The following is a 22,796-nucleotide window of genomic DNA, read 5'->3' as shown; positions in this document are numbered from 1 at the left end:
CATGATTTTTGGCATACACCCTTAGACAACTTCAACATTATTTACTGGTTTTAATCATGTCTTGTTTCTTTAAGCTTACCCAAGGAAAATATTTCCCACAACAGCACTCCAAAAGACCAGACATCACTCTGAGTTGTGTAGATTTTATCAAATATAGATTCTGGGGCCATCCATTTGAGTGGGAGCCGGGCCTGCAGAGAATCAGAATTAAGTTTAATATCACAAACAAGAGAGAATCTGCAAATGCTGAATATCCAAGCAACACACATGTTTGGGGGGGAGGGGGGAGGGGGGAGGGGAGAGGGAGAGGAGAGATGGGGAGGGGGAGAAAGGGGGAGGGGAAGGAAGGAAGGGAGGGGAGAGGGGGAGGGGGGAAAGGAGTCATTGGCGGAAGTCTAGAAATCGATATCCATGCCATTGAGTTGGAGGCTACCCAGATGGAATATAAGGTGTTGTTCCTCCGACCTGAATGTGGCCTCATCGTGACAGTAGAGGAGGCCATAGATTGACATTTCAGAATGTGAACAGGAAGTGGAATTAAAACGAGTGACACCTGGGAGACCAAGTATAGGTGCTCAGTGAAACGGTCTCCCAATCTACGTCGGATCTCACTGATGAAGTTCAGTATCACGGTATGTGTCATGAAATTTGTTAACTTTACAGCAGCTGTACAATGAAATACATGATAAATAAATTTAGAGAAAAATATCTAAATTACATTAAGTAAATATATGTCTTTTAAATAGTTAAGTTAAAAAAACAAATAAAAAAGTAGTGAGGTAGGGTTCATGCCTTCACAAAACCAAAAATTAATAACTGAGAAGCAGAAAGAAATGTTATTTTCTGTGATAGAAAGTTGGCATCCTATAAACTTACATCTCCCTTTCGCAGATAATCTGGATCTTTGTAAATATCACGAGCCAGGCCAAAATCACAGATCTTTACAACGTTGCTTCCGGACAAGAGGATATTTCGTGCTGCCAGGTCCCGGTGGATGCACTGAATTAAAACAAAATATTCACAAGCTTTGAAACAAATCAACTTTTTTTGTATTTGCAATATTTTAATTATCACTGACAGTTTTTTCTGTTTTCTTCTGCTCCCTCTTACAGTGTGGCCAAAACTTACCACAGTGCTAGTCTCTGTTAATATCATCATACATTTGGTGTTCAATTAGTGCATTGTATTAACATAGCTTCTGTCATAAAAAGATTTCCTTTTCTTTGGGCTCAGCTTGGAATTTTGCTTCTGGGTGACCATTTTGAAATGGAGATCTCTAGGCCGCTGCAGACCTATTAGAGGTTTTGCAAGGATCACTTTTAACAACACAAGAACTAACATCAAATACCAGCTTGATTCTTGTGGGATTTGGTTCATTTGCCAGAAGAACAGGCAATCGTTAACTGCATGAAAGTGGCATGAAATTACACAGAATATTGAGAATTTTATTTGACGAAAATTCTTACGTGTGACGTAGAAGCGGGCCATTTGGCTGCTGTTCATGCTCCACCTGAGTTAGCCTCTGTTTCATTGGACATAAAACAGTACAATATAGGAACAGGTCCTTCAGCCCACAGTGTCTGTTGTGAACATGATGCCCAATTAAACTGAATCTCATCAGTCTGTACATAATCCATATTCCTCCATCCCTGCATATCTATGTATTTAATAGCCTCTTAATCACAACTGTTGTATCTGCTTCCACCAGTATCCCTAGTAACCAGGTGCCTACCATTCTCTGTGTAAAAAAAAACTTACACAAGTCCTTTAACCTTCCCCCTTTCACCTTAAATGCATATGCTCTACTATTTGGCATTTCCTAGGAATATAATTCTGACTGTCTACCCTACCGAATCCTCTGTCAGGACTCTCCTCAACCTATCACACTCCACAGATTTTTCCAACCTCCCCTTACAGCTCATGCCTTCTTATCCAGGTAACACCCTGGTAAATCTCTTCTGCACCCTTTCCAAAGCTTCCACATCTACCCCGTAATGCAGTGATTGGAACTGCTCTCAATACTCCAAGTGCAGTCTAACCAATGTTTTATATGGTCATCCATCGCATCTCAACTTTTCAGCAATTCTTTCTGTTCTCTTATCTCGCAAGCAGTCAAGCAGGTCGGCATGGTAGCACGGTAGTTAACTTAGCACTATTACAATGTCAGTGACCTGGGTTCATCTCCCACCACTGTCTACAAGGAGTTACTATGTTCTCTCTGTGACTGTGTAGGGTTCGTCCCACCTTCCAAAGACATACGGGTTATTAGGTTACCTGATCAAATGGATGCAACTGGGTGGCACAGAATATAGGGCCTGAAGGGCCTGTTACCCATGGTGTATCTCTAAATGATAAATAAATCTTGATTTGAACCTAGCAATTCTCATGATAGTAAATTCCACAGTCCATTGAGGCAAGGCTTCATTGCTGTACGGATGGATCATTTGCTGTATAGATATGTGTATAGCAGCTCATTTCTGCCCTTCCCCTACCCTTCTTCATCTGGTTAAAAGTTGGCGCTTTTACCTGGTGAGTCAGGAGCACAGATCATTCGAAACATTTAAACTTCAGCATTCTCACTGCCTCATGAAGTCCCATGTTAGTTGTGAAGGCACAAGGTACCAATGAGAGTAAAGCAAATGAACAAAGAACAAAATGCCGGAAGAACTCAGCTGTTCAAGCAGCATCTGTGGACGCAGAAGGTGCAAACTGATATTTTGGGTTGAGACCCTGCATTAGGGCAGAGTAAAGTGAAAACTGGGATTTAGCTTACTTTCCTTGAAGCCAAAAACTCCATGCCTTTTGCCACTTGGAAACTGTAACAAATCAGGTCTTCCATGGCCAAGGGCCGTTTGTAGAGGTCTTCACCATCTGGAAAACAGATTAAAGATCAGCATTATCTTCAGCCTGGAGTGATGCAATCATGTCGTAATTAAATGCTGTACATCATATCGATATTCCATTTGGCAGATCCTGCTGTAGATATGTATTTCAGGATCCAAATTCAGAAAAGTGGTACCAAACTGAAGTGGATTGTCCCTGACCTATTTGTAATGCGGATACAGACTGAGTGGAACAGAAGACACGGATTTCGAATAGGCACATTAACTATTTATTTAAAAATGAACAGTGAAACACTAAACCGGCCATCTAGCGAAACAAGTGTTTGTCTAAACAACAGAAGGCACAATACTAGACATTTAGTCGGCCTTAAATTTAACAGGTACTCCGCTAAATCTTCCCAAATTATAGGACTGAAGAAATATGCATTCTACAAAAGAATTCTTAACTAAATAAATGCAAGGAGCCTGTCTATGTCTGCAACTCCCTTTCTCAGTGGTCCTTCAGCGCTGGTCACGATTTCAGCCTGAAGTGAGCCCTGGGGACGAAAGAAAGAGGCTGGGACTCCTGCACGTGCTACTCTTATACCCAGAACCAGAAACCAGTTCCGTGGTGTGCAAGGCAACCAATGGGAAAGAGCGGCTACATCCTTTAAGCGGGCCAATCAATGATTGACACAGTGGAAGCGGATTTCGATCGACAAATATGATAACTCCTCACAGGACAACTTTGTTCAAAAGTTGTTCCACAATAATATAAATGCAGTCTGTTGATTGGGCCCCTCAGGGACTGGAATGCTTTGTAGAAAATAGCAATCATATTTTAATTTGAAATACAGATGGAGAGACTCAGGTTCTTGAGAACCAATTCAATTATAAAATTTTCAGCTATCTGGGATCCATTTCTTGCCTACCTAGACAAGGCCGGGGGGCAGATGAAGAATTTCCCCCCAGCTAATCTCTCACGGCCCTCATATGAGACTTAATGTTCGGCACTTTTGAGTACTCTGTACAACAGGCATCCCTCTATGTTATGTCCCTTTTTTTTTGCTTATTTTATTTTTACACACGTCTGAGTTTACATGTTCTTGTTGATTTTATTGTTTTTTGAAAATTTTGAAAATAAAGTATTTAAAAAAAAGAAATTGTAAATAGTTTTGTGAACCCTTGATATTGTATATATTTTTGTTAGTGAATAAACTTTTGCATATTTGTAAAATAAAGTCTTGTTTTGTTTATTAAAGCCCAACAGGATGTTTTGATTTTTAAGCAGGTCTATTTAAAACCAATCAGGGATTCACTGTCGAAGAGGAAATGCCCCATTTGTATAATAAACTATTCTCGTGATAGATTTTTAAAAGTTGCAACAGATTAATGAGAGCCATAATGGCAATTGAATTATTCCCAAAGTAGCACACAAGGAAGGAAAATGGATTTACCTTCCTCTTCCTCTTCAGTGTCACTGTAACTCTTATCTTCTACAAATCCGGAACTCGTGGAGCTTCCTGTACTTGCCACACTCTCCAGTCTACGCTTTGTGCTTTCCATGATATCGGGGCTGGTCTCATCGCTGAGTGTCTCAGGCTGGCTGACATTCTTCTGACACTGAAAATAGACGACAGATTCCAGATTTAGAGACTCCAGCAATACAGGTGTATAAAATAGACTGAACTTTGTGTGATCATTGCCTATGATGTGCTTCAATGTCATTATGAGCAGAAATCATCCAGAGGTGTACCAGCTGAAAGTTCCTCACATGAAGCAATGCCACTTGATTTAAGATCCAAGGCAAAACCTATAATTTAGATGCCTGAGGTGTTTCTTATTATAATTTTTCTATTATTCCATACTCGTCCAGGTGGACTGTTTCTGTTCTGATTATGCGATTTCTTGTACTTGCAAAAAAACATATAACTTGAAGTAGATGTCATATAGCACACTCATAACATCATCAGTTACATTCCATTAGTAGTTACAATAATGCAACTAATATTAATCGATTTTATTGCAAGTATCTGCTTTATGTGAAGATTGAATACCATTGAATTAACCAGTGTAGTGCTGGACATAACTTTTGCGATATTATAACAAAATATTTATTAATTGCAAGTTTTGGGTTTTTAACTAGACCATCATCTCTCAGATTATATTGAATATTGGGTCTTGCTCTCACTTTCTCTTGCAGTACCTTGATTAAAATGAAATCATTCCTTTTGTTCCTGAGATAGTTGGACAGATTTCCATACTTGCAATATTCTACAATTACCATCAGAGGCCCTGGTGGGAAAAGAAAACATAACTATCAAAAACTCATTTTTGAGAACAGTCAGCAATGATCCATCTTTTCAGAATTTTTAATGTCTCTGTGTTTATATAAGCATACCAAAAATGAGGATTGGATTAAAACTGTCATCTTGATTATGAAAAGTTAATTTGGGCTTGGAAACATGTCTTTCTTCTGGATTGATAGATATGCTTGAAGAAACATTCATATCATATTCGAATAGTCGAATGTTGAAAGGGTCGGACAGGGTAGATGTGGAAAGGCTGTTTCCCTTGGTGGGTGAGTCCAGGACAAGAGGCCACAGTCTTACAATTAGAGGGTACCTACTTAAAACAGAGATGAGGGGAAATTTTTTTAGCCAGAGTGTCGTGGATTTATGGAATTCGTTGCCACATACAGCTGCGGAGGCCCGATCATTGAGGGTGTTTAAGGAGGAGATTGATAGGTATCGAATTAGACAGGGTATCAAGGGATATGGGGAAAAAGCTGGAAATTGGAACTAGATGGGAGAATAGTTTAGCTCTTGGTGGAGTGGTGGAGAAGACTCGATGGGCTGAATGGCCTACTTCTGCTCCTTTGTCTTGTGATCTTGTGATCTTGTGATCAGATAGCATGCAATGTGCAGGGAGATACCACTCAGTGTTCTACAGTCAATAGAACACTCATTAAAGTTAAACAAAAAAACAACTGCAGATGATAAATAAAGTTTGCAAAAGTTCTGGAAACACTCAGCAGTTGGGCAGTGTACATTGAGAGAGTGGCAGAATCAACACGTCAGACCATAAAAGCCGGTCAAAACTGTGCAAATACATTTGCAATTCTAATGAAGGTTCATTGACCAGAAACATTAACTCTGACAACATGCACAAAAAGCTGGAGGAACCCAGTAAGCCAGGTAGTATCTCTGGAAAAGAATAAACAGTCTACGTTTTGGGTAGAGGCCCTTCATCAGAACTAGAAAGGAAGGGGGAAGATGGGGGAAATTCTTCCCTCTTTCTTTCCAGTCCTGATGAAGGATCTCAGCCTGAAACATTCACTGTTTACTCTTTTCCATAGATGCTGCCTGGCCTGCTGGGTTCCTCCAGCATTTCCAGCTTCTGCACATTTTCTCATGTTTGTCATTTCCTTTCAGTTTTTGACTCCAGAGATGCTATTAGTTTAGACAACACCCAGTTGGTTGCAGTGAGCTGTTAGATATTCAGGACTTAGTGTTTCGCAAAACATTCACTTCTCCGTCATATTTTAAGCAATTGGATTCAATTATTATACCCTTCATTTGGAATTATAAAGCCATTAGAATTACTAAAAAAACACTTGTCAAAGCCTAAGGAAGCAAGGTGGTTTTGCTCTACCGAATGTTAAAATGTATTACTGGGCTGCCCACCTATCTATTCTTGCACGGTGGAAAAAAGGCCCACCCTCTACATCAGACTCGTGGCCATCATGGCTTCTCATAGAGCGAATGCTTTGTAAGAAGACTTCCTTACCAGGTCTCCTTAATAGACCCACTGCAGTTAATAAGTCGCATTTTAGTAACAGCTTCGTGGTTGGCAGCGCTATAAGAATTTGAAAGCAGATTCAACTACACATTAAGGCCCCAAAAACTTATATTGGCACTCCGATTTGTGACAATCATTCCTTTCTGCCTGGCCTGAATGATACTGTTTTTCCTACCTGGAAACAGAGAGGCAGCTGTAGTGTAGGTGACCAATATATTAATGGAAACTTTGCCTCATTTGCGCAGTTACAAGCAGTTTACAATATCCCTGCATCTAGTTTTTTTAGATCTTTACAAATTGGAGATTATGTTAGGAAATATATACCTAGTTTCAAAGTTTTAGACAAACATGAGTCCCTGAAGGCAATAAATAAATTTGATCCTGTTACTCGTAGTGCGGTATCCTATTTTTATCAGATCCTACATAATGGAGCTTGGGTGAATACTGCAGGTTTAAAACAGGCATGGGTGGATGAATTGGTCATAGAACTGACAGAGGAGGTCTGGGATGAGTGTTTAAAGGGTATACATGATTGTTCGGTCAATGTCAGACACAGACTTATACAGTTTAAAACAATACATAGACTCCATTATTCCATAGAAAAGTTGCACAGTTTCTACCCTGATGTTTCACCAGTTTGTAATAGCTGTAAATCTCTGAACAGTAACTTGTCACATTCATTCTGGTCATGTTGTAAGCTTTATGCATACTGGAAAAGTATTTTTCACTATTTCTCTGAGGCTTTTGGGAGGCGGTGGAACCAGACCTGCTCATAGCCATCCTTGGAGCAACAAGCTCCCTATCTTCAGCCAATATGTATGAAAAAATGGCTGTATTGTTTGGAATGGTGGTCGCTAAGAAGTTAATCATGCAAATGTGGAAAATGGACTCTGTGCCTACATATGATCTGTGGCTGAGAGAACTGGCAAATACTTTACATTTGGAGAGAATGAGACTATGTAATGAGGACAGAGGGGACATCTTTGAAAGGATTTTTGGTGCGGTGAACCTCTGCTGTGTATGTTTACTTTTGCCTTTATATTTTTCTCCCTTTTGCTGCTCAATATTTAATTTGATTTTGTTATGGTTGTGGTTTTTGTGGATGTCCTTTTTTTTGTTTGTTTGTAATAAATAAAAAAATACTCCAAAAAAAATTCACTTCATCCACCAATCATCAGATCTGAATATGGACTGTAGATTACATTTAAAATGTAGCTCTGAACAATGGGTTCCTAAGAGCATAAACTACCCTTAATTGGAAGACTAGACAAAGGTGATTTAAAATTAATTTGGGTGTCCGTAGTGTGTGTGTGCAAAGAAGGAGGTGTGAAAGTTAAGCAACACACAAAAAAGTTGCTGGTATATGTAATTCAAAGAAAGCATTGTTGAAACATTGTAAATATAGAATTGTTCTTTGATCTCTAGCATATAAAATATCACGTATTGTTGGGCCGAGTAGGCCTGTTCCTCTGAAAGAGGAACAGAGGAATATGACGTCTGCTATGTCTCATTTAGTTGAATAAAAGACGACTTCATGCCTACCAGCTACTTCTCTCCAGTGACTTTAATCATGTGACATGAGTCATGACACCACTTAAGTAATAATAGTCTAATTCTTTGGGTAGCTATCGTAGTGGAAGAGGTGCAAGAAAAGCTAATCATCCCAATACGATGAGCATCCTTTAGTTTTGGTTTGTGTTGTGGATGTTTAACCTTACTTGCAGATGGCAGAAGGAAACCAACAATGACTCAGAACTGGCAGAGAGCAGAGGCCTGCTATGTTAACTCTATGAAGAAAAGAGTACAATTGCCTCATGCAGCTGCCCCAATGGGAGTCTGCAGAGAGGAGACAGTCCATTTGTCATGTCAAAATTAAATGTGTTAACATAACCTTCTGTATTGGAGCTTCTATCAGATGGGATGGCCACCCATACAGCAGCTCAAACATTTGATAGGTAGCTAGGCTATACTTCCAATTTAGCTGACTGTCAAAGTTGTCAAGTATTTTAAAGTCTTAGAAACTTGATAATATTCAAAGTTCATTAAAATGATTAAAGTAATAAAAACAAATAAAAATGATTTAAAGTTAATAAAGTTGAAACAAAATAATCTACAAAAACCTAGCATGTCAATTGATTGCAGCAGAATCTCTCCACTAAAATTGGACAGAATCTGAGCCTTCGGAGCTCTGGCTTGTACATGGGTTGCACTAGCTGACACCCAGCAATGATGAGCTTGGGATACAGTTGTGAGAAATTCTACACGCTAATCACCTACAACTTTGACACATCCATATTGTTGTGCAAAGCTTAAAATTGATGTCATTTTTGCAGGGAAGTGTCAGTCGCCAAATGATTAATGACAACATTTCCCAGCAACAGTGGATCACGGAGTGGCAACTCAGCAGTAAAATGCCATGTTAGCAGATGAATTGATCCTCCAGCTTGCTGGAAGTCAAAGGGGAAAATTAAAGTATTTCCTCTTTGCTGAAAATTTACTCCTTCCAATAATATCCTTAAATTATCCTAGTTACGATCTGCAGGCATTAGTCATTCTCTGTCTCCTCCTATTACAGTAAATGGCTACAGTTTATGCGTGTGCCTAGACAGTGAACAGCATTAAGATTTTGGACCATGAAAGCATTGCATCCAATTCCACACTTAAGCATATTCTAAAAGGGATCAATGAATAACAATAAGAATGCCTAATTTTCAGCTTTAATGTTAGCCCTTTGCTACTGGTTGTGTTCTGTTGGTATACTAGGATTAACCAACAGGAATAGTCCTTTTTCATAGCAGGCGCTAAGGCACCACTGTTAACTTGAAAATAAAAATTCATGATCTTAATGGCAAATAAAACATGTTTATTACAAAAAAACGGATGAAGTTATATAATGAATTGTAAAGTTTAAGAGAATAATGTAATTATCTGAAAGGACAGCATTTATCTTTTGGGAGAGGGCAGAGGTTGAGTTTATCTTGCATGGAATTGAAATAGACTGATGGGCTGAATGGCCTCAGTTGTGCTGTATCATTCCATGTGATAAATAAATTGTAATATTACAATAAAAATAATATTCATTCTAAAGAATGCATGAAGCAAATTTATTTTGATTTTCATATAAAAAATACTTAATACTGGTAAATTCAAGTTCCAGATAAAAGGATAGGACGAAGGATAAGCCTAGTCCTGACAAAGGGTCTTGGCCCAAAACGTCGACTGTACCTCTTCCTAGAGATGCTGCCTGGCCTGCTGCATTCACCAGCAACTTTGATGTGTGTTGGTTAAAAGGATAGGAATTAGATTCCGGTTTGTTTCAGATGTAGGGCTGAAGGGACTTGGGACAGTGGAAGAAGCAGGGATGTTTGTGATCCTGTGGAGCAGGGAAATGCCTTTATGCTTCTCCTGGAATTGCCTGAAGGTTAAACTGCAAAAGGAATGTGAGGAACTTACCTGCGTTAAACAGCTGCAGGGGGTTTCTACAAGCCTGAGTGACATGGGCCCACTGCCTAGCATTGCACACAGGGTGACGTGATTATTAAAGGCACACCTTCAAATTGGGTCCAAGAACTAGAAGAACTGTTCCACAATTTAGCTGATGCGCTTCACAAGTCTTACGGCAACTCTTCCTCCACTATTTCTGCTACTCCAAGTGATCAGAGTGATAGGAGGTGCCCTACTTAATGCAGACTCTCTCTCTAAAAGATATTCTTAACAAATCAAAAAATAAATTTTGGAGCTGGAAATTCAGGAAGCAATGTTCTTAATTTAAATTTGTACTTTAAACTGAGATCGAGTCTTTGACACTTGGTTTAATTTTGTAAACAAAATACTTTGGCATTGAGTGTGTCAGGAGCATCCATTATTTAGAGCTCCCATAAAGCAAACAGGGAGCTTATTGCTTATGTTACCATGAAGAAAATAGAATTTTGGATTTATTTAGTGGGGTAGACCATTGAAATTCTCAGTACTGATTGATTCAGAAGAATATTAGAACTATTTCTGCAGAGAGAGGGAGGAATGTTGTAAGAAGGGGGGAGCTCTCAAAATTCACTAGTGGTTTAGCAGATGTCGCAACATTCAGTCCTTACCTCCAGGCTTGGTACAGGCTCCAAGTATATTCACCACGTTTAGATGGTGGCCGATGTGGATAAGGATTTTCAGCTCCGACATAAGTGCTTTACACTCGTTGGCAGTAGCCCCCTCTGTTGAAGAATGAGATTATAGTAAACAAACACAATAAACACAGTGATCTCATCACTTCCAATAACAAACACTCAAAGTTAAACAGAATACCAGGTACATAAAATTTCAAAGAATGCATCAACAGTGTATGAGGATGCTAACAAATAAACGCTAGAAAGTTGTTACTCATTTTGGTGGTTTTTGATCTCTGTACATGTGAACCCTGAGGTTAGCATGGCCAGGATAGTGAAGGGCTAAACCTTAGCCCAGTGTCAGACCATGCCTGTTTTAGCTGCTCATACTCAGTGATGTGCTTTTTTTATTTTCCCATTCTTGGTGGAAAGGGATTGGAGGGGCCTCACCACATGATATTGAGGAAGTGGCCGCAGTGCCGGGGCTGGGGTTGTATCATGTCATTGGAGCTGGGTAATTCAATCATCTTGTCGCAGAAAGTGCATTATAACAATACAGAAAGTAGTCGATAGTCAGAATTTATCTACAATCTACTTCCGCCAACAACCTATCCCACAACTACTGCCACTACTTTCCTACTGAAGAACTTCAGCTGTTAGAGAAATCTACAAATGACATTAAGGACATTCCTTGGTTAATTTAGGTCTAATTTTGTCTCCCTGGAGACACACCATGCCAAATTGGCAAACAAACTGTATCTCTTCCAAAGAAACCTGGTAATGATTGACACTGAAATCCAAGTTTGGATCTTGTGACGCCCCATTGAAAGTTATACCTATAATCTTGTACAACTCACAAGCCTCCAAATGAATACACACTATTGTGCGAATTTCTGATGAAAAATACCATCAACTAAAATAAACCTCAACACAATAGCTCTTATTTTATGAACTGTGAAATACCGGAATCTGAGATAAATAAGACTTATAACATCTGAAACCACAATACTTAATACTGACTTTTAAAATGAAAGCAGTATATCTAATCCCCTCTGGCTGGAATTTGTTTGGTACTTGTTAAGGTACAGTAGATTAAATAGACAATTTTTAAGGGGCCAACAAGTATCTCGTTTGAGAATCTATTCCTGGTAAATTCAGCAGTGCATGAACCCATCATCTTGTCTCATTACCACATGGCGTTATACAAAATGAAGACCTTTCCTCCACATGCATCACCATAGCAAAACAGGCAAAGAAAATTAGGTGAGCCTGGGCCTAGGTGTTGGTCCATGGGTTGGCAGGGAACAGAGGCCCGTGGATGACAGGGCAGGGCGGTGATCAGCAAAGGAGTGTTGAGGAGGGTTGACTGCGTGGGTTAATTAGGTTGGGGGGGTGGAATGGTGAAGGGTAAGTTTCGGTATTGTCATTGGATGTTAGTGCAAGATAAAGTAATCAATGACTTCAATAGCTGGGGGTGGTGGGTTTCTGGTCAATTAAAGGATTGATTGTCAAGAGAGCAGATTTTGCAGTGTAGAAGTGCTGGGTAATGACCTGCTGAACAAGTAACCCTCAAATACCATTACCAAAATTATGAGAAGGATGTGATTGCATTAGAAGGAGTGTAGAGGAGATTTGCCAGGAAGTTGCCTAGCTTGAAAGACTTTGGTTTGGGGAGAAATTGGACAGGCCTGCCTTGTTTTCCCTGGAGCAAAGGAGGCTGAAGGGTGACCTTATAGAAGTATATATGATTATGAGAGGCATGGATAAAGTCGATAGATAAAACATTAAAGGGGACCTGAGGTCTATGTATTTTCTAAACACAGAAGGTACCCAATAGCTTCAAACTTGCTGACAGAGATATAGGGCAATCAAATACAGTTAATATATTCAAGATGTATTTAGATAAACACTTATATAGGCAAGGCATAGAAGAACATTGTTCTACTTAGAAGGTTGCAAAGATTCGGCATGCCTTCTAAAACTTTGACAAGTTTTGACATCTATAGATGCATGGTGTACTGAATGTATGCCTTGTGGCCTGGTATGGAAATACGAATGCCCTTGAATGGAAAAGCCTACAGAAAGTAATGGATACAGATCGGTCCATCACAGGTAAATTCCCTCTCCCCTTACCACCACTGAGCACATTACAAAGAGCGCTGTCACAGGAAAGCAGCATTCATCATCAAGGACTTCAATCTTCCAGGCCATGCTTCCTTCTTGTTCTTGCCATCGGGAAAGAGGCACAGGAGCCTTAGGTCCCACACCACCAGGTTCAGGAACAGTTATTTTCACTCGCCCGTCAAGCTCCTGAACCGGAGTGGATAACTTCGCACACCCCAGTACTGAACTGTTCCCACAACCTACTCACTCGACAACTCATGTTCTCGGTACTTATTTATTTATTTAGTAATTATTTTATTTCCTCCCTTTTTTTGTATTTGCACAATTTGTTGTCTTTTGCACATTGGTTGTTTGTCCATCTTTGTGTGCAGTTTTTCATTAATTTTATCGTGTTTCTTTGAATTTACTGTGAATGCCTTCAAGAAAACGAATCTCAGGGTGATATATGGTGACGTATATGCACTTTGATAATAAACTTACTTCGAAGCTTGAAATTTCAAAATGCAGGAAAATGGGAATTGTGTAGATGGGTATGTGTGTGATGGACTGGAAGGCCTCTTCTTGTGGAGTATGATTCTAAAATGGACTGATAATTCACTTCATCATAGATTGTGGGATCATACTTGGTTGGAAAAATGAAACGGCAACTCTGCTTCAAAAGTATTTTTGGGCCACAGATCTCCTGGCTATGCTGAGGATGTGAAAGGTGCAATACAAAATCAGATTACTTCTAATTTTAGCCATACAGATAAGTGAGCTTGAAATTTTATACCCGTATGGTGACATGTTAGGTGATCTGGTTTGGAGCAGAGACAACTAGGGCTTTAATCCTCCAGTGTATGCAATGGACAACACAGATAAAGTTTATGTTCCTAACTCTGAAAGCAACATCAATCACTGCTGGGGGCAGGAAATAATTTTGGCACAAGGACGTGTGTCTTGGGGTAATCAATAGATCCTTGTTACTGAGATAAAACAGACTACTCATCTGCTTTTTTAGCCAGAGTGGCCAACTTCCAGTACATTTTATATTGAAGAATTACTTGTTTCAACTTTCTACCATTTCTTTTGCAAAGTCAGGATTGCTAGGCATTATAGTTAATATTTAAGTAGTTATAAAACTAAGAAATTGTGTATGAGGGATGGTGTGGCAGCTCCATTGCCAAGTAAATTTGGAGCTGAAATCAATATTAGGAGAATCAAAGATTAGTCAGTATTGACAGGAAAGTGACTTTAGGATAAAAGTGATGTAGGAGAAGGCATAGCAATGGAATAGCCAACACTCCTTTCTAGTTCTTATAGAATGTTAGGGAAGATTTCTGGTCAATACTTCATTCATACACTGAACAAAAATCTCGGTTAATAGTAGGGATCCATGACATAAAAAAGGTTGGGAACCCCTGCTGTCGAAGAATGTATGTAATGGGAGTATAACTGGATAGGTGCAGAGTTATTTCTTTGGTTGTCCATTGGGAGCAGAAATAAAATGCGGCAAAAAAAAAATTTCACTTCTTTGCATTCCCTGCTGAAGTTTAATTTCATTTAATTCCAAGTCTCTAGAGTAAAAAATAAATGAATTGTTTAGTTCTATCTATAAAGAAGCTCTGAATGACGAAAATATTTTAAAAAAGCATGCCACCCAGTTTTAAGTCCCACTGTAGATTTCGACAAGGTGCAAACAGCATTCCTTAACATTTGGGGCTGCAGGTTATGTCTGATTTGTAGCTTAACATTCTAGAATGACTCTAAACTCTTACAACAGATTTTGTCTCTGTATTTAATGCAGAGTGAAAATTAATTGACATTGTGTGTGTATAAATATATGTATATAGTGGCTACTTGGCAAATTAGTTGAGAAGAGTGCATTGTTCGGCTGGAAGCTACAATAATACGACCATTTAAATACCTAGAAAATATTAGAACTGCCTATAATTAGCAGCTAATTTTAATAACTGCTGTGCCTCCACAAAATAACAATTTGCTGAGGTGCAGGAACATACCTTTCAGCATTTTTACAGCCACAGTTTTACAAGTTGATGACTTATCGATCCCAAAAGCAGATGCCTCCACCACTTTGCCAAATGCCCCAAGTCCCAGTGTTTTGCCTGCATAGAAATAGAGTCAGTTAACAAGAGTCTTTTTGGATTTGCCTGAACAAAATGGCAGAATTCAGCACAAACTGTCAGATAATAATTAAAATGAATTAAACTCTGCACAATGGTGGCCTGATTCCAAAACAAAATAGACAATATTAGTTCTTTTACAGGTTTAGCTGAATAACACAGTCCACACGTTGTCATCTTCTGAAGAGGAGGCCAAGGAATGAGGGTGAAGTATTATGGATTTTACCCAGAACAGACACTGGATACTTGCTCAGGGTTTGGGGCTGAGCTTCACAAACATCAGGATAGAATTCAGCCTCCTGGAAAAGCAATTGCCAGGGGGCCATTAGACTTTATGATAAGACCATAAGATATAGAAGGAGAATTAGACCATTCACCCTATTGAGCCTATGCAGCAATTCTACCATGACTGAATTATTATTTCTCTCAACCCCATTCTCCCTGTAATCTTTGATGCCCTTAGAGAATCCTGCATGAGGACTCCCAATCCCCTTTGCACCACTGAGTTCTAAATTTGCTGCATTTAAAAAAGTAGCCTATGCCTTTATTTCATTTACCAAAGTGCATTCCATACACTTCCCGACACTATATTCCATCTACCACTTCTTTGCCCATTCTCTTAATCTGTCCAAGTCTTTCTGCAGACTCTATGCTTCCTCAACACTAACTGCCCCTCCACCTATTTTTGCATTGCTCACAAATTCAGCCACAAAACCATCAATTCCATCATCCAAATCAGTGTCATATAATACGCCCATGTGAAACACAGCTAGTCACTCGTTGTTAAGCAAGGGGGAATCTCAAAGAGAGATGGTGAGAAAGAGCAAAGACCATATCCAAATAATAGGAAGGAGCAGCTGTAGAACAATGGTTAAATTACTGAATGAGCAATCCTGAGACGTGGACTAACATTCCAGAGAAACTCCCACAAAATGCTGGAGGGACTCAGATAGTCAGACAATATCTATGGAGGGAAATGAAAAGTCAACGTTTCGGGCTGAGACCCTTCATCAGGACTGGTGATTGTTGGAAAAACTCGTTTCATTCTCCAATTGTCCCAGGTAGGAACTTTACCAGGTTCGTTCTGGTCAATGTGATTCCAGACCCACAACATTATGGTCAACTGTTATATGCCCTCTGAAATGATCTAGTAATTTATATCATAATTCTACTTTGCTGCTGCACATTTCAAAAAGTCAGTTTGCTACTACTCAGGGATAGACAAATCAGCCCAGGCCTTGTTAGCCTTAAACTAAAAGGGCAGATGAGTTCCAGCAAGTAATGGATGGGTGATAGATTATAGGTAGAAGGAAGCAAACAATATGGTAACATTTCAGAACTTGGGAAAGGCTGTGTTAATGGAGAAAGCTTTAGATCTAACCGATGAATGTTTTGAAGGAGAGAGTATAAAACTAAAGACATCATAAGAAACAACGAAGAATACACTTTAATTTAATTCATATTTTTACCGTCCCTTCTAGAGTGCGCTCTCTTTAAATGTGTTACACTTACCAAGCTTGAGCCTGTCTCTGGGAAACTCCCACTTTGTGCTATCATACTGGAAGTGCTCACACTGCTCATCTAGTGGTACCTCATCTGGATCCATTATAATTGACAGATACCCAGTTTTAACATCCGTGCTGCGTGGCTGCAAGAAATAATGGGCTGTTGTCAGTTCACATCACCAAAGTGTTGCCTGCATAGCTCTTGTGATTTAATGGCTAAAAGAATCAACTAGCTTATTAAGCGGGTAAAACAGAGCAGGGAAGTGTTACCTCTACCCTGTACTAAGATAGCTAATTTACACCAGGCTAATAGAGGGGTGACTAAACCCTCCCATGACGGTTCTGACTGGCTAAGGTATTTTAAAAAAGCCCCAGTTTTTGACACACATAAACCAGTGAGTACAAGATTGTCACAACTATTTCTCTTCAATGTTTCAGCTGTCTTTCAGACAAAGTTATAGTGGAATTAAAACATGTAGGGTTAGGAACAGTCTAAGAAATGCCCCTTTGACTTTGTGCTGTAAAGAGTGGAAAACATGTTTTTGATACCACGTTGATAAGTTGACACCTTACACTGACATGCAAGGAGCAGGAATATATTTCATGATGCCTGCCAAAGTAATGCCACATGTCAGGGACTCGTCAATGGAGGGATGTCCTCAGAAGACGTGGATATGAGAGCAAGAATCTTTTCATGAGAGGTATGAGAATTTTTTCATATTACTTTCATTTCACAAGTGCTGCTAAAATGCAATGCTGTGCACATTTATTAATGCCAATTTCTTGCCTCCTCATTCTTGTTAGAGGTTGTCAGGTCTGCCAGGAATATTGTGCTTCATGGTTTGAAAATTCATGAGCATGGTACACCCCTGGGGTGACTGATTAATCAGATAGGCTTAAAAGGCAAACTTCATTGACTACGCAGACCTCTCATGTAAGTATTACATTTATGGAATGTTTGTTTCGATTTTATTGGCAGAAGTAGTTTCAGTTCCACTTTTCCTGAGGGTAGAACACTGGTCAGAGCTTGCACATTATAAACAAACCTGCGATGAATGTAATGGTGACATTTCAGACACAGTGAAGTAAAATTTCTGAGGGGAGGTTGATACTTGATCAGTAACAATGATTCCACAGTCACATGAATTTTTCAATTTTCCCATGTGTGACATTTCGATCTTTTAACATAAATTTAACATGCAGAAAAGTTGCTCACAAGCTCACCTTCTTGAGTTTCCGAATAAAAAGTGTGAGTGAAAGCCAGAAGAGTGTGGCTGCTACGCCAGTGCACACCAAGATTATCAGCTCCAAGTTGGACTTTTCTTCAGACCCTAAAATGGAAATAAAAAGAAGTTTCAGAAAAAGTTGTCATTTTTCATGGAAAAGGTTTTAATATTCCTGTGGTGTCAGAGGTTGGGTGTTATCTATAGATTCCTCTGTTGTGATGAGCGCCAAGGAGATTAAAGAAACAGCAAAGTTGGAAAGACTCATCTGGCCAGAGAGCAGCTGCAGTTAGAGAAACCAAGCCAAGGTTTCAGGTCCATGATCTTTCCTTGATATCCAATGACCTAAAACATTGCCTCTATTTCTGTCACCCCAGATGCAACCAGATGAGCTGCAAAAACAAAAAAGGGAGGTAAAACCACAAAAAACCAGAATATTTATAAAATACATGAAATTGATATAGAATTTTAGGTACAATATTCAGCAGATAAACAAATAGCCCATATTAGCACACATAGCACTGAAGTCAGATCTGCACCCACCCTACTTCCTGTAATTACAGAATTGTTCCTATTAAATATCACATCTAACATAGTTTGGTCAGAAACTAAGCAGACTTGGACTCCACACATCCATGGCTGTTTACTTCAAGGAACTCCCCAGTATGGCTCAGTGATTCTCTACTGACAACTGCTACAAACCCAGAGGAGTCACTTACATGACTTGTACTTAACAATGTAGTAAGCTTGAATCAACAGACAGTTCTTTACATCCTTTACCAAGTACATTACAGTTTGGTGGTGATTCTTGGAAATCTCACCTAGAACAGATATGTGTGCTGAGATTTCCACTGTTCCCTTTTCATTTGTCGCCTTGCATTTGTATTCTCCTTCGTCATCATGTTCAACTCTGTCGATGATCAAGGTTTTGTTTCCTGATTCCAAAGTTATGCCTGGGTTTAGAAAGGAGGCAACATTTCTGTGTTAATCTTCTTTATTTCGCAACTGAAGTTTTGCTAAAGTGGTAATTACATAGTCAAAAATGAACACTTTATTCTTGGCTAAAGTTTTGTTACCTTGGCAAAGTATAGTATAAATAAAAGTTGAGAGTGAATTAGAGTTACAGTATTTCCACTTAAGGAAATAAAATAATTACTCAATTATTTGGATAATTGGGCAAATAAGAAAATTTCCCAAGTTCTACCACAGTCCTGAAGAATCAGTGTTGAGGAAAGCGAGTTTAAAAGAACTGAAGAGGGGTATTCGGCACATTTTCCGTGCCACTGTTCCCAGGAAGACATTAGATTGCAGAGAATTAGACACTTGGCAAGAACAAATATAAAAAATGTTGGGTTTAAGTAGAGTGGTCATTGTGTGAGTGGGCCAATTTTGGAGTGGGAAGTTGAGGCTTTGTCTCATCAAGGCTTTGGTGAAGAGAGGTGCAGGCCATGGGTGGATTTTTTTCATTATTTATTCTTTCCTTCTTTCTTATTGTAAATTTAGAGCAGTGGATTTACCAGACAGGATATTGGAATGCTCCCCTAGCAGGATGTGGGAAGACAGGGAGACCTCGAGTCTCTCTGATGACTATTCCTGCAAGAAGTGTATCCAGCTGCAGCTTCTAACAGATAGTGTTAAGGAGTTGGAGTTGGAACTGGATGAACTATGGATCATTTGGGAGGCTCAGAGTTTGATTGACTGGACATACAGGGAGGAGGTTACACCCGACGTGCAGGACACAGGTAACTAGGTGACGATCAGGAGGGGTGAAGGCGATAGGCAGCCAGTACGGAGTATCCTTGTAGCTGTTCCCCTCAAGAAAAGGTATACTGCTTTGGATACTTTTGGTGGGGTGATGGGGGAGGAAATGACCTAACAGAAGAAAAAACCACAGAGGTTATGTCTCTGGCACTCTTGGTTCTCTTGGTTCAGAAGGGGAGGGGGGAGAAGATGAGATCTGTAGTGATAGGGGGTTTGTTGATTAGTGGAACAGAAAGAAGGTTCTGTGGGCGAGAATGAGATTCCCAGATGGTTTGTTGCCTCCCAGTTGTCAAGGTCAGGGACATTTAGGATTGAGTCCACAGCATTATAGAGTGGGAGGGTGAGCCAGAGATCGTGGTCCACACCAACACCAATGACACGAGTAGGGTGGGTTCAGGGAGTTAGGTGCTGAGGTAAATGACAGGACTCCCAGGTTTGCTACCCATGTCATGTGCTGGTGAGGCCAGAAAAAGGAAGATCATAAGGTTTAACACATGGCTCAGGAGTTGGTGCAGGAGGGAGGGCTTCAGATTTTTGGATCATTGGGCTCTCTTCCAGGGATGGTGGGATCTGCACAGAAGAGACAGTTTGCACCTGAACCGGAGGGCGCTAATATCCTAGCAGGAAGATTTTCTAGTGCTGCATGGGGGCTGGTTTGAAATGGAGTTGCAGAGGGGTGGTAACCTGAGCACTCAGAACGGATAGTGGAACGGTTACAGAGAAAGTTGTTGTTAAGTCTACATACAACGTCAGCAATGAAAAATGGGACTAATGTTCTGAGCTCCATACAGCATTGTGCAAATGTCTTAGGCATGCATACTAGGATGCCTAAGACTTTTGCATGGTACCACATTTGGCAATGTGGAGTGGAGGGTGAGTTTGTAAATCCGGAAGGAACAAAGGATGTTGGGAATGGTGAGAGTGCTCCACCGCGGGAGAAGCGTGGGACAGGTGGCTGAGAAGGAGAGCACTTTGCAAACACAACCGGCATTGAGATAAATGATAATGAGTCTTTTGACTCCAAACAATGGTTTCTTGATCATTAACGAATGTCTGTTTGGTGCTACCTACTCCCTTCCCCTTTTCCCAATCATAATTCCCCTCTCCCTGAGCCCTTCCCATACTCAGTCCACAATAGAGACCCACATCAAAATCATGTCTATCCATCACTCACGTTTGTCATGAAATTTGTACTATTTTTTGCAGCAGCAGTACAGTGCAATACATAAAATTACTATAGTACTGTGCAAAAGTCTTAGGTACCCTAGCTACGGTATATATACAGTATGTGCTAAGACTTTTGCGCGGTAACGGATTCTTCAAAGCAAAGAATATTGTAGGAAAGGTGGATGACCCTAGGACATGGATCAACACATGGAATTATGACATTGTAGCCACTAGTGAGACTTGGTTGCAAGAAGGGCAGGACTGGCAGCTCATTGTCCAGGGGTTCAGGTGTTTTAGATGTGATAGAGCTGGAGGGATTAAGGGAGAGGAGAAGCATTACCAGTCAAGGAAAATGTCATGGCAGTACTCAGGCAGGACAGACTGAAGAGCTTGTCTAGTGAGGCATTATGGGTAGAATTGAGGAATAAGAAAGGTATGACCATGTTAATGGGGCCATATTATGGACCACTCAAAGAATCCTTGGGATTTAGAGCAACAAATTTGTAGAGGGATTGGAGACTGGCAAGAAACTTAAGGTTATAATAGTAGGTGATTTTTAACTTTCTACACATTGACTGGGACTTCCAAACTGTAAAAGGGCTAGATGGAAAAGAGTTCCACAAATGTGTTCAGAAAATTTTCCTTAATCAATACATAGAAGTCCCAATGAGAGAAGGTGGGATATTGGATTTCCTATTAAGGAATGAGACAGGGCAGGTGACAGAAGTTTGTGTAGGAGAACACTTTGCATCTAGTGATCATAATGTCATTAGTTTCAGGGTAATTATGGAAAAGGATCGGTCTGATCCTTGAGTTGAGATTCTAAATTGAAGAAGGGCCAACTTTGATGGCATCAGAAAAGGTCTAGCAAGTGTGGTTTGGGATAGATTATTTTCTGGCAAAGTTGTACTTAGTAAGTGGGAGGCCTTCAAAAGAGAAATTTTGTTTGTATGTTCCTGTCAGAATAAAAGGCAAGGATAACAGGTTTATGGAACCTTGGTTTTTGAGACATGTTGAGGCCCTGGTCAGAAAAAAAAGGAGGTGCATAGCAAGTATATGCAGGCAAGAATAAATGAAAGACTTGAGGAGTATGGGAAATGCAAGAGAACACTTAAGAAGGAAATCAGGAGGGCAAAAAGAAGGCATGTAGTTGCTCTAGCAGACAAGGTGAAGACCTAACCTTTTCAACCTTTCTCTATAACTCAGGTCCTCAAGTCCAGGCAGCATCCTTGTAAATTTTCTCTGCACTCTTTCAATCTCATTTACATTTTCCTGAACATAGGTGACCAAAACTGTAGGCAATACTCCAAGTTAGGCCTCACCAACGTTTTAAACAACTTCCATCAAACATCCCAACTCCTTTACTCAAATAAACTGGCTTAGTATTGCAGAGTTCTCCTTTTCATTAACCCTGTCCATCACCTCGCTTTCTTTCTTTTATCTCTTGAGGGCATAATTTGAAATAAAGCAATAGTTAGAAATAAGAATATCTAATGAGAGCACTGCATTTGGATACTAGCACTAACAATCAAGATATTGAGCCTATAACTTGTAATGCTTCAGCAACCCAGCTCTTGCAATACAAGAATGATGTAGATCTGTTTATTTTTTAAGTCTGTAGCTTTCAAGCTTTACGGATATCTGCTTCTTCTCTTTTGAGATAATGGTAGCTGCTTGTGCAGGAAGACATTCTGTTGCTTTATTCAAGTGCCGGTGTTTGTACTTGGACCTTGACAGTGAATAATAAATTAGGTGGTGCTGGATGGATCCAGTGTAGCCAGCTCTGATCCTGTTCTCAACTGGTGCCTGCATTTCCTCAACATGCAATTGGCAAAAGGGAGAAGTGGGTAATAAGGTAAGTTAGAAAAAGTCCCAGGTTATAACTTAATTTCTCATTTGGAACAAGTCATCTCAAAGAGAGGGAAAGGCAATTTCTAGAGAGCAATCAACACTGGAAAGGAGAAGCCCTTCACATCACATAAACTCTCACTTTCTAGGTTCAGAAATGAGCAGCGGTGATGTGAAAGGAAGCAAGTGTGCCTACCGAACTGTACCTCTACAACATTTGCTTCATCCCAGTAATCTGAGAAGGGAGGATTTCTCTCTTCATTTTAGTATTTGCTAATATTTTGGACAAACAATTGTCTGTCTACACAGTATCCATGGCATTCAC

The 22,796-nt window shown here is 39.8% G+C and overlaps 1 protein-coding gene and 1 long non-coding RNA gene across 3 annotated transcripts in view; one reads left to right on the top strand and one right to left on the bottom strand.

The window, feature by feature from the left end:
* The window catches only part of kdrl (kinase insert domain receptor like), a 220,621-nt gene that overhangs the window by 40,820 nt on the left and 157,005 nt on the right, over positions 1-22,796 (bottom strand). For both annotated transcript variants that reach the window (XM_063060960.1, XM_063060961.1), the window contains exons 15-24: positions 18,517-18,648; positions 17,697-17,803; positions 16,480-16,615; positions 14,845-14,949; positions 10,715-10,828; positions 5,029-5,117; positions 4,280-4,445; positions 2,774-2,871; positions 877-999; positions 80-191 (exon numbers count right to left, since the gene is read on the bottom strand). In XM_063060960.1, coding sequence (XP_062917030.1) covers positions 80-191; positions 877-999; positions 2,774-2,871; positions 4,280-4,445; positions 5,029-5,117; positions 10,715-10,828; positions 14,845-14,949; positions 16,480-16,615; positions 17,697-17,803; positions 18,517-18,648 — 1,182 coding nt within the window. The remainder of the gene's footprint in view (positions 1-79; positions 192-876; positions 1,000-2,773; positions 2,872-4,279; positions 4,446-5,028; positions 5,118-10,714; positions 10,829-14,844; positions 14,950-16,479; positions 16,616-17,696; positions 17,804-18,516; positions 18,649-22,796) is intronic.
* LOC134353080 (uncharacterized) overlaps positions 17,008-22,796 on the top strand; it is an 81,549-nt gene continuing 75,760 nt past the window's right edge. The window contains exon 1 of the long non-coding RNA XR_010019541.1: positions 17,008-17,173. This is a non-coding gene — a long non-coding RNA (uncharacterized LOC134353080). The remainder of the gene's footprint in view (positions 17,174-22,796) is intronic.

This window comes from Mobula hypostoma, chromosome 10, assembly GCF_963921235.1.
Source record: "Mobula hypostoma chromosome 10, sMobHyp1.1, whole genome shotgun sequence".
Taxonomy (NCBI): domain Eukaryota; kingdom Metazoa; phylum Chordata; class Chondrichthyes; order Myliobatiformes; family Myliobatidae; genus Mobula; species Mobula hypostoma.
Note: the sequence above shows the minus strand (reverse complement) of the source record. Positions and strands in the feature narration are given on the sequence as shown.